The 12,658-nt window shown below is 50.9% G+C and overlaps 1 protein-coding gene across 8 annotated transcripts in view; it reads right to left on the bottom strand.

Annotated features, from left to right (window-relative positions):
- Positions 1 to 10,410, bottom strand: part of Tox2 (TOX high mobility group box family member 2) — a 121,115-nt gene extending 110,705 nt beyond the window's left edge. For 2 of the 8 annotated variants that reach the window (NM_001372576.1, NM_001372575.1), the window contains exon 1: positions 10,206 to 10,341. In NM_001372576.1, coding sequence (NP_001359505.1) covers positions 10,206 to 10,304 — 99 coding nt within the window. In that variant the 5' untranslated portion in view covers positions 10,305 to 10,341. The other 6 variants (NM_001372579.1, XM_030251667.1, NM_001372580.1 and 3 more) reach the window with 4 other exon arrangements.
- Positions 10,411 to 12,658: the final 2,248 nt, after the last annotated feature.

The following is a 12,658-nucleotide window of genomic DNA, read 5'->3' as shown; positions in this document are numbered from 1 at the left end:
GCCAGAAGCACCACCTCTGAAAAGCTATGACAACCAAGCATATTTTAAAACTGTGCCCTGGTGGAGAAACACGAGCCTGGGAACTCAGAGACACTGGGAGGGGCTGGCAGGATCACGGGGCTGTGTTTTCAGTTCAGTATTTCTGTCCTATGTGTTCCTGTCTGTAAATCCCGTATCTGCTCAGTTGGCAGTCATTGTATTTACACAGACCCAAACCCACAGGGTGATTTATCACCTTGGATTGGGAGAAGCAATAAAAGCATATGGTCTGTAATTATTAACTTAATGAGTCATGGTAAATGATAATTTTATATCTTAGCAAGAAGATGTTGTGTAGCACAGGGTGATAAATTTTGATCAATTACCTTGATGCTTAAAACTTGCTACGGTGTGACTGGGATTTCTGCTGCCTTCTAGAGGGAGCAGGAAGATTGTGGTCGCACAGTGCCTGCGGCTGGGTTTCTGGGAGGGGGAGGGTACAATGGGTTTTTGTAGAGTGCCTACTATGTGCTTGATGCTGGGAATTCAGCCCAATCCTGAATGTTCTGTAACTCAGTGAGAAAGTTGAATTTACCAGATGAAAGACCGTGTAAATCTGCTATCTACTGACTCAGAATGTAGACCAAGGATCACACACAGAGTTGTCAGGGGCAGTGACAGTTGCTTGGCCTTCCGTAAAGTGTCACACAGGTGAGTCTTAAATGGAAGGGGAGCTAAGTGGGGGGCATGGAGCATATACAGGGTGGGGGTGTACCAGGCAGAGGGAAAAGAACCTCAGGGGATCTGTCCACCCCCGTGGTGAGGCCTGCCTTCAGGGGAGCAAGGACACCCATATGCTACACACTAGCCTACTTGGTTTGAGTGTGTGTGGGTATAGAGGGACAGAGGCGTCACTCTCCCAAATTCTGACCCAGTCTCTATGATGGTTTCTTGGTCTTGTGATGGCAGGAAAGCTCAATGGCTTGTGTTTGATCTCCCCCCATGTGCCAGGAGCATGTGCCTCTCAAACACTGGCCCAGTGGCTAGATGGCACCGCTATCCTGATCACTGGGCTCCATCTCAAGTTTAGTTAATTAACGTGGGAAGCAGCTGGAAGCTTGTGCTGCTGACAAGAGGACGGGGCCAGTCTTGCTGGTCAGAGACTGGGGAGAACGTCATCTGTCTTCTCTGGACATGGGGATATCATATAGCCTGGGGTACATAGTCCCAACCTGGGCAGTCAGGCGGCCTCCTGAAATTCCTGATAGCTTCTGAGGAGTTTTCCTCACCTTGGGGTTACCTGCTTTTCATGAAAACATAATCTGATCCAAAGAGTCGCCCATGGAAGATTTATGTTGAGGGACGATTGGGGCCATAGGGTACACCCATAGGGAGAGGGACACGAGGTTGGGCAGAGGAAGAAGTTGGTCATAGATGTGAATGATGGAAGCTACCCAGCTCTGGAGCTATAGCTGTCTCAGATAGGGACCCCACTCAGCATCCGCTGTAGGCTGTAGCACTGGGTAAGAACATTCCTACTAAAGAGTATTCCTGATGGGGCAGAGTGTGGACCCAGACCTGACACTGCAGCTTGAGGTAGGGGACAATAATGTCAGCTTCATCTTGGAGTTGTATACCTCATACCAAAGCTCATGCGCATCCAAGAAAACGGGCCTAAGGTGGCTAAATTGTGTGCCCAAGGTCACCAGACCAAGCCCAATGAATATTCCAAGCACACCCCGCCCCACCTCCTAAAGGAGGGAAAGATGTTGGTAGGAAAGCCACGCCCCACACTTCCGAGTGGGCAAGAGCTGATTTCTAACATTGAACTCTAGTGCACTGTTCTTAGCAAATGGAAACGAAAGTGTGTCTATCTGTACTGGATACTGTGATCGCTGACCCTCCTCCCTGGGGGAGATGCTGATTTGCCATCTGACAGAGGAAGAGACTGGACCACTGGATAACCCACCCGTGCTACCAGCATGCCGTAATCCCAGGCCCACTGCATTCCACAGATGACCCACACTAGACATCAATCCTGGGACTCTAAGAAGTTACGGAAGTGAAAGAGACGACCCACGGAGACAACAGGCAGCCACCCAGCAGAGCATCTGTGGGAACCTGTGCAGTGTGCACAGAGTTGGCTTCTCCACTGCTCCTACCAGGCACAGGCTGGTCCCCCATCACTCAAAGACTCTTGGCCATGGCCCTAGTCCTGTTCTAGACTCCAGGTGCTCACTGGGCAGCCCTCCCCCAGTTCATTCATTCACTCATGTCAAGAGCAAATGTCTGCTGATCACTTATCTGCCAGGCCCACTCTGAAACACAAGAGTCCTCTCTTATCCCAGGGACAACATCTTAAGGACCCCCTCAGAAGGTCCAGTGGGAGTTCTTCACTGTAGTTGAGCTGTTGGTCTCTAGGACCCTCAGAAGTTCTCAGGAGACATGTTTTAACAGCAGCAAGCCTTGCTTCTCCCTACCCTGTGGCTCTGGTTTAAAATGAAATCTGATAGTTGTCCCCACATCTGTTCTGGCTACCAGTGTCTTTACCCATGAGGTGAGGCAGCATTCAGAACCTATGCTGTGTTCTACAAGATTATAGGCTAAATCTACCCCTTTATTTTCTTTAAATCTTTTAGCTTCCAGTTTATTTTTTTATTATTGAAACCGAGTTTGTTTATGCGGCAGAGGCTGGCCTGAAACCCATGATAACCCCTCACAAGGTTAGCCTGTCTCAGGTATTTTGTTATAGCAATGAAAAGCAAGCTAATACACTCTTCAAAAAGCATCATCCTGGTGGAGGATCCTCCCATGTGCCACAATCATACAAGGCACCCCAGGCTTTCACTTCGTAATACCTCACACCACACTGTCTTGGAGGGGTGATGGTTGCTGATTCGATTCCCCTTTGTACACAGAGGAGCAGAAACCCAGAGAAAGCTAGTGACATGTTCAAAGTCACTCAGGAGACTGAAGTGAGCAGCGGCAGCCTGGACTGATGCTCCTGACACAGAAGCTTGATCTGAGAGGACCCTCTGGCAAACAGGATGCAGGACTAGAGGGTCAGTGTAACCGTTTGAATAGGAATGGCCCCCATAGACTCGTGTGTTTGAATGCTTGGCTTATAGAGAGTAGCACTATTAGGAGGCACGGCCTTGTTGGAATAGGTGTGGCCTTGCTATAAGAAGTGTGTCACTGTGGAGGCGGGCTTTGAGTTCTCATATGCGCAAGCTACGCCCAGCATGGCTCACGGCTCCCTTCTGCTGCCTGCTGATCAGTATGTAGAACCCGTTGGCTCCTCCAGCACCGTGTCTGCCTGCATGCAGCCATGCCTCACCATGATGATAATGACTGAACCTCTGAACTGTAAGCCAGCCCCAATGATCTGTTTCCCTTTATTGGAGTTGCTGTGGTCATGGTGCCTCTTCACAGCAAAAGAAACTCTAAGTCCGGAAGTAAAAAGCTCCCTGGCAAAGAATCTGGCCTCCTGATAGAACCTCTTAATTCCAGCCAGCCCAGGGCTCCTCCCATGGGACCCTGCAGAAGAAAGCCATGCAAATCTCACCCCCCCACACACACACATATGTTGTAAAGGACTCATGCACCCCAAGTCCAAGATAGGAAGTGTCTTAGTTAGTGTTTCACCGCTGTGAACAGACCACCATGACCAAGGCAAGTCTTATAAAGAACATTTAATTGGGCCTGGCTTACAGGTTCAGAGGTTCAGTCCATTATCATCAAGGTGGGAACACAGCAGCATCTAGGCAGTCATGGTGCAGGCAGAACTGAGAGTTCTATATTTTTATCTGAAGGCTGCTAGCAGAATACCAGGCAGCTAGGAAGAGGGTCTTAAAGCCCACATTCACAGTGACACACCTACTCCAACAAGACCACACCTACTCCAACAGGCCACACCTTCTAATAGTGCCACTCCCTGGGCGGAGCATACACAAACCACCAAGGGAAGTAACCTCCACTTCGTGGTTTGTGCCAAAGGGAGCCTCCAGCCGTTTAGTAACCAAGCTTTCCTAGTTCCCATGCTTACCCGGTGCTATACCCAGAGCTATGTGGGTGGTGAGCAAAATAATTCACCCACTACCACTTACTCACCGAGCCATTATGAGAAGGCACTGTGCCAAGCGCTGAGCGTGGTTCCTGCCTGCCAGGAGCCCACTCAAAACTGTACGCAAACAAGCAAGCCCCCACTACACAAACTATGGCCTCTAACATGTGACCAGCTGTAGCATCACGTGGGGGCTCATGAGACAAACAGATCCTCAGGGCCCACTCACCAGGACCAAAGGAAATGAAATCCCTGGGAGTGTGGCTCTGGAAGCTGCTTTTCAAAACTTACCAGATCAGAAGCTTGCGATCCGTTTGTCTCTGTGGCTAAGATCTCTCTCTCTGCTCTTGCAGAGAGCCAGACTTCAGGTCCCAGCACCCACAGGCCCACAAATGCCCACAACTCTAGCTCTAGAGGATCCAATACCCTCTCCTGGCCTCCACAGGCAACTGTATACATGTGTTCATACAGGCATACAGACATACACATGAATAAGATAATAACGCTTTGAAAAAAACATCAAGCGACTCTTACTGTGTACATAAATTTTCAAAATTTCAGAGGCCTGCTACTAACCTTCCATTTTAAAACTGCAAAACCGGCTGGGGGAGGGCTTGCAGCCTAAGCACACACCCACGTTTGGATCCCCAGACCCCAGTAAAAGCCAGGCATGGAGGCGTACGCCTATAATCCAGTGCTGGTGGGCTGGAGCCAGGTGGGTCCTAGAAGACTGTTGGCCAGCCAGTCTAGCTCAAGTGTTGAGTTCCAGGCTCGAGGAGAAACTGGTCTTAATATACATAAAGGAAGACACCTGTTCAATTGTGCTTTCTGTTGCTATGGTAAACACCACGATCAAAAGCAGCCTGAGGAGGGAAAGGTTTATTTAGCTTACAGCTTACAGCCCCTCACTGAGAGAAGCCAGGGCAGGAAGCTGGGGCTAAGAACTGAAGCAGAAACCCTGTTTATCGGCTCTTTTCCAGTTGGCTTGCTCAGACAGCTTTCTTAAAGAGCTGCTCCAGACCCACCTGCCTAGAGATAGCACTGCCCACAGTGGGCTGGACCCTACTGAGTCAATCAGCACTTGAGAAAATACTCCAGCAGACACAACCACGGGCCAATCTCATAGAATCAATTCCTCAACTGAGAGTGCGTCTTCTGAGGTCTGTGTACAACATTGACAAACACTAACCCTAGCTACGACAACATCCAGTGTGTCAATTTTTGACCTCCACATGTGCACACACTAGGGCAAACACACACACACACACACACACACACACACATTGCAAAGCAGCCACAGAGCTTGTCTCATCTAAACCCTCTTCCCTAGTTCATATCCAGAAAATATCTAGAGATCTATTAATCATAATACTGTATTTTATCCATAGACAGACAGACAGACAGACAGATAAGCTTTGAAAGCAACAATTTGTTCATTGTCATACCACTGGTTACCTAGAAAAGGTCTAGCACAAAACAGTGATTAATAAATATTTGTTGATTGACAGATGGTAGAACATCCCATATCCCAAGCATTACTAGTTATTGAGAGATCCTGGAGAAAGAGAGATGTTGTTGGCCACAGCGTGCTCCACAGGGAGAGCCACCCAGGTTGGCCTTTAGTGTGTATCAAATAGGGATAAAAGGATGCTAGAACAGAGAGGTTAAGCCTCTTGCTGGAGTAGGTGGTAGGCAGTTAATATTACCACCAAGAACTTTCCTAGTTCTTTTTTAATATTACCACCAAGAACTTTTCTATTCTGCATCCCTCACGCCTGTGTCCTGAATCGCAGAAGTAGGCAATGTCCTCCAGAGGGTACATGGTGGGAATGAGGGTCAGCCTGGAGCACTGACTGCTTCTCTAAAGGACCCAGGTTTCCTTTCCATCACCCATGCTGGGGCTCACAACCATCTGTTAACTCCAGTTCCAGGGGGATCTGATGCCCTCTTCTGGGCTTGATGGGTACTGCATGCTCATCCTGCACATGCATACAGGCAGGCAAAATACCCACAGTCATAAAACAAAAATAAATAAATCTTACAGAAAAAAAACTGTAAAGAGGGTACCAAGGCTCAGTGATAATAGACAATTTGTTCCCCTTGAAAGAAGACTTGTAGACGGACATTCACAGTAGCTTTATTTACAATTTCCCCAAACTGGAAACAAACCCAAATGCCCATCCACAGATAAAGTGACCAGTTGTATTATATTTACACGATGCAATATCACTCAGTGACAAAGTGGAACAACACACAAACACACACACACACACACACACACAAAAGATGAATGCAAAAAACAGATTGAGCTAAAAAAAAAAAAGAAAAGAAAAGAAAGAAAAGAAAAGAAAGAAAAGAAAGAAAAGAAGCCATACTCTAAATGCCCATGCTGTATGTAACACACTGGGGCTCATGTAGAGTTCACAGTCCTAAAATGATCCGGAAAAAAAAAAAGGTGGGGAATAGAAACCCGGTAAGAAATTGCTGCTGGGGCAAAGGTAGGGTGCTCACTAGGAAGGGAACAAGGGCCTTTCTGGGGGTAATGGAAATATTCTCTACCTAGACTGGATTAGTGGGTTCATGGGTGTTTATAGCTAACCAAGCTCATTTACATTTTATTCTGTTAGATCATACTCTGTGTTAACAGAGAGCTAGAAAGCCTACAGGCGACTTAGCAGGTAAAGGGACCTGTTGCCAAACCTTGGACGTCTGGGACACACACAGTGGAAAGGAGAGAGCCTCCGGTTGCTCTCTGACTTGAACGACTGCACATGCATGCATTGTAATTTTTTTTAAAGGAGCTAGAAAATCATCTTCTTTAGCTCGCAAAGCCACATATGGAGCTATGAAGCCAGGTTCGCCCTGTCCCAGTGACCTCTTGGTACCAGTCTGTTTTGGCTGAGCTGGGAGCTCCCAGCCTTCCAAAGTCTGAATGGAAGAAATTCAATCCTCCGTGGATGAAACATAGATTTCCCAGTCCCAAAAGCACGACAGAGAGAGATTCACAAGGAGGCTGGACTGCTGTCCTGCTGTGAATTGAGAAACTTGGATTCAGTCTCATCTCTGACTTTCACCTGCTACTCCATGACTGACTTTTGCCGTGTTGCCGTGAAGCAGAGATCACGGGACCCCAGATCCTCCATGCCAGAAGCCAGGAGCCCCGGTGCTTACCAAACAGTTACTACATTTTCTTTTTAAAAAGAATAACGTGCTTGCTTTATACCTACTAGACAATTTTTTCTCATGCATGCTAACATTGCTGTAATTAATAAATTACACAAGTATTTTGAAGCTAAAATGAAGCTCAGTGGCTTTTTATCATTGTGTGTTTGCTCAAACAAAACCCAGCAGAAGAGAGCAGCTAGTGCTCATGACTTTGATTTAAAGAGGCTGGGAATCTCTATGTGGAGGATTGCTAAGGGACAGTCACCAAGGGGATGGTCGCCAAGGGGACCGTCGCCAAGGGCCCTTCCAGGTCAACTGCCCCACGGTTGTCTGACATCGTTTGGGCAAATGCTTGAGAGACAAGCCTCTTGTCCTGGCTCCAGGAACAGAGTCCCCAGTGTGTGGGCTGTGTCCTGGCTCTATAACCTATTTTACAGCACCTCCCAACACAGGCGCGCGCGCGCACACACACACACACACACACACACACACACACACACACACACAGAGTGGCTATTACACCTTAGGTCTCCAACTCTGATAGTGAGCCTCTGTAAGAAACCTGGACATTTTCTTTTCCACAATCATCAGTTTCTGGTGTCAGACAAAAAAAAAAAAAAAAAAAAAAACGGGGGGTGGAGTTCCTGGTCACAGTGAACCTCAAGAACACCACGGAAGGCCACAGCACACTGGGGAATCTGTCAACAGGAATCTGGATTCAGGCTGAGCCAGGTGCCCCATCACCCCAGCCTGAAGGGCTGAACCTGCGGGTCTCACATCTAAACCCATGCTCTGCACCTTCCTTTCCAGCATTCTGGTGGCTTTTCCCACCCCACTATCCTCAAAACTTCCTCAGCTGCAGGCCAGGGTCTTAGTGCACAGATAGAAACCAAAATCTCCACCCTCCACTTCTGTGCCCTTCCCAGCAGGTTGCAACCTCGGAGGTTCTGGTGCTGAGTCAGAGGTTTCTAGAGCTTCCGAATAAAGAGGTGGCGGTAGCGGGGATGGGGGTGGGGGTTTGGGGTTGGGGGGTGGGGGTCGGCAGCGTCCTACTTCCCAAAGGCGGCGGCGGGAGACAGGCCCCACTCTGGTGGCGCTTGCAGATACATCACTTCCCAAAGACCTCTTCCAGCTACCCTGCCCCGCCCCCAGCCTGGGTACCCAGACTTTAAGGCATAAATCCCCAATCTCCACCGCGGCCACCAAACCAGAGGGTGAACCCCGTTTTGCCCATTCGATATTTTAAACAAAGCCAAGGGCAGAAGATGACCTGCCGCCCCATCCTTCAGCTTCTGGTAAAACTCCACTTGCTGGTTTTAATCCATTTTCCCACCACCACACTGGAAGCGACTCCGGAACCCGCCTTCTCTCTAAGGCACCATCCCCCCTCTCAGGCTTCCAACTTTGCGGATCAGCGCACAAAAGATAATCTGCTCTTCCCCCCCCCCCCCCCCACTCCGAGAGATGCGCGCCGCCCACCTCCGCCCCGGGACGCCCCGGCCTGCGTGGCCCGCGCCGCCCGGACCAGGGCGAACTGCAGAGGGCTCCCGGCCGCAGCCGCTCCCTTAGGGCCTGAGGATGCACTTGCAGAGAGGCCCAGCCCCGGAGGCCCAGCGATCGGCCGGACGCTCGGCTGCTGCAGCATCCCGACAACATCCCCGCAGCCAGGGGCTGCGCGGACAGCCTGTAGGGAAGGGACAGACCCCCAGAGGGTCATGGATCCAGCCACCCGACGCGCACTCACCACGCAGCGCCGCGGAGCCCGCGCGTCTACGTCCCGACCGCCCGGAGACCCACGCGCGCTGTTCAATCCGGGCTCCGAGTGACGAAAAGCCGCGCTCGGCTCCAGCCTGACCCCGACCGACGCACAGACCCGGGGACGCACCGACCGTCTGGCGTCCGAACTAAGTTTCAAAGTTCCCTTCCCTGCGAGGGAAGGGGACTCAGACAGCGCCGCTGCCCCTGACCGTGCCCGCTGAGCTCAAAGGGGAGCTGGGGTCCGATGCCCCTGGTCCTGGGATCCAGGCACTACCTCCCGGGGGCGCCGCGCTGTGGGGCCCTGGCTGGAGTTGAGCACAGAGAACCTAGAAAAATGGTGGGGACGGGGAGCGAGAGTGTACCTCCTCGCTGCGGCTCCAGCCTGGAGGGACGCTAGCTCCCCAATCCAGGGAAGGGATAGGCCTTGATTGGACGACACCGGCATAAAATCAGAGGCGCCACGGGGTAGTGACGGCCAATTAGTAAACGGCCCAATTAATGCTCAGCGCCGAGAAGTTAAAACCCCGACGCGCGAGTGTGGACAACCGAGGGGTGGGGGCGAGCAGTGGAGGGTGCTGGAGCCTGTGACTGTCCCTGGGTGTGTCCGGGTGTGACTAGGTGGCCGTCAGGGCGATTTGTAGCTGGGGCTTCTCCTCCAGGGGATGGATCTGCGTGACCGAACGTGTACACTTGTGGGTCATTGTGAGTCTGAGCTGTGACTGTCGGAGCTACTTCTTTGTGTGACTGTCCCCCGTTGCCACTGGATGTGACAGCAGCTGCGAACCTGTGTGGAAGCGTTGTGTATGAGTGTAGATAGATGAGGTGACTTGTATGTTATCGTAGCCCTGTGCGTGGGCGAGTGGCTGCGTGTGGTTGAGGATAAATGACTGGCACCGTGACTTATGTGGGACGGCGAAGGCTGTGTGTGGTGCCGCCTGGCTGGGTGACAGAGAGTCGCTGCGCGTCGGCTTGTGAATGAATGCGAAGCGTGGGTGAGTGTGTCACTGTGTCGTCTTACGGGAAGCTGTCGGGCTGACTTCTGCCCGTGATCTACAACTCCCAGCATGTGTGACCGACCGCGAGGGTAGCGGTGTGAGTGGCACGTGCCCGTCGTCCAAGATGTTGTGTGCGTGTCCCCGTGTGCGCCCCCAGAGTGCCTACGTCCGCAGCCACGAGATTACTCCTGCCCCCCACGCTCCAGCCCGGGACACTCGGGCCCCCAGCCTACCTTGCCGCCTACCTTGCCGCAGTGGTAGTAGTCCAGGTGTGCCAGGCCGGCCGGCTCGGCCCCGGGCCGCGCACCTACCGCGGGCGCCGAGGGATACAGGCGGACGTCCATGGCGGGCGCGGCGGCGGCGGCGGCTCCCGCGGGCAGTGCCTGGGCGGGCAGCCGTGGGAGCCCTATGCGAGCCCGTGTGCGAGCGCGGGGGGCGGGCCGGGGGCGGTGCCCGGAGGGGAGCTACGCCCTCCCGCCACGCCCTCCCCCGCCCCGCCCGCAAGCGCTATTGTTCCGGCCTCGGGAGCCGCCGAGGGCAAGGGGGGCCCCCTGGTCGCCTTGGTCTCCGCCCAACCCTCCGCCCCTAGAGTTAGTTGCCAGTCCAAGTGGACCGTTCCTGTCCCGCCTTTTGTCACCAAGAAGAGAGAAATCTCTAGGCCACCCCTGTCCAGAAATGGGACATTCCCAGCCCCAAATATTGGGGACAGTGTCAATCCCCACCCTGCTTGCAGGGCAAGTAGGAAGTGGTTGAAGGAGCATCCATTTGGAGATGGGCACTATCTTACCTTTTGCCTTACATGGGTCTTAGAATAGTTCCCTGCCTCCCAACACACACACCTCAAGCTCATCTGAGTTATTCAGAGAGGGACGGGGGGAGGGGGCAACGTGCATAAAGGTTTATTTTATATATGAGGAAATCGAGGCACCAGAAAGGGAGAGCATGCAGAAGTGAAAGCGCTTGGATGAAGACTGTGGAAAGTCCCCTCCCCCTTACTGGTAAGGACGGGAAGGCTCAGAAGCCCCGTACACTTAGCGTACACTTAGCCACCATCCAGAGCTTTTCGGAACCCCAGAGAAGCAGTGTGAATCTGCCCCTTGTCGTCCGTCCATCTGTAACAGCACCCTTGTTCCACAGACACTTGCTAGCTGGAAGAACCATCAGGGGCTGTCTGCTGCTCACCCCACCCCCATCCAGTTCCTGGGTTCCAGGTTCTGGAATACTTTCGAAGCCTGCCTGGGAAGAACAACTGGAGAAAAGAGCGTGAGCCTCTTGCCCACTTAGGAGACAGCTTGAAACTAGCTCAGGCTCCATAACTGCTTCTTGGACTTGCTTCCTGGCCGGGAGCGAGGACCGCAGCAACCATGAAATCCAGGCACCTCAAGAGCAGTGTGGGAACTGGTCTTCCAGCGAAGGCTGGAGAACAACAGAGGGAAATTACAACCCAGAAAGGAAAGAGCTTCTAAATAAACGTCAGTCATTGTTTCTAGAAACACCAGGCTCAGCCTTATCAAAAAGGAATTTCCGACAAGCCTCTCTCCTCCCCCCCCCCACCCCCCCTGTCTCTCCCAGATCTGGCTACCCAACTAACCTAGCAATAGTCACTGAAACACACACACACACACACACACTTCTCTGCATTGAATTGAGTATTTCATGTGCACGTGGATGGCTTCTGTGCTGTCTGTCTGTCCTGTTTACTTTTCTCTCCTTGTGCCATTAGCCCACTGGACTACTTCAGCTTTGTAATAAATCTTAATGTCCCATAGAATAAGTCCACACACATTTTGTTCTTTAAGACTACCTTGGCAATTGGCCTTGGTGCCTTAATAAAAATCAGCTGGGATTGTCATTGTTCTCACATCGAATCTTTATCCCAATTCGGATGAAGAGGGTGTTTTCTCTGTGCATTAATTTTATCCATGAACATGGTACACCCACTTAGGGTTTCTTTACAAGTTCTCTCAGCCATGTTCGTATGCGAAAACCTGGCACATCTTTTATTAGATTTACAACTGGGTTTTTTTTTGTCATTTTTATGCTATTATCAATTATTTATTTTGTTTGTTAATATGATGGTCAAGGCTTTCTAACACCTCCACAAATCCTTTGACACTCCTCCCTAGGAGTAGAGTCTAATGCCTCCCTCTTAGAAAGGCTGATTTTGGCGAGTGGTTCTTAGTAAATACCATGACTTCTGAGGCTAGTTCATTAAAGCTAACACAGTCTCACCTGCTTGACTTCTCAGCAGGCTCTTGTTTGGAGCTGTAAGCTACCATGTAGGAGGGCTGGAATCATCAGAGAAGCCCTGAAAAGATTATGGTCTTTCTTGAATCCAAAATGTTTAGCACTTGGATTGAAGACACAGGCAGAATCTCTGTGAGTTCAAGTCCAGCCTGATCTACATAGTGAGTCCCAAGACCACCAGGGCTACATAGGAAGACCCTGTCTCGATAAATAGACAGATTATTGGTAAATAGATAGACAAGATATTCAGTTGCCATGACCGATAATAAGTGCATATTATTTTAAGCTACAAAATTTTGAGGTTGTTTCTCAACCATATAGGCCTAGAATATACTGGAAATAAACTTTTACACAATGTTCCAAAAACCAGAAACACTGCCAAACTCACTAACCCTAATCATTTGTACATGGATTCTTTGGCTTTTAAAAACCCTAGAGCTATGCTCTCTCC

The sequence above is a fragment of the Mus musculus genome, chromosome 2 (genome assembly GCF_000001635.26).
Source record: "Mus musculus strain C57BL/6J chromosome 2, GRCm38.p6 C57BL/6J".
Lineage (NCBI taxonomy): Eukaryota > Metazoa > Chordata > Mammalia > Rodentia > Muridae > Mus > Mus musculus.
The sequence above is the reverse complement of the archived record's forward strand: the minus strand, read 5'-3'. Positions and strand labels throughout refer to the sequence as shown.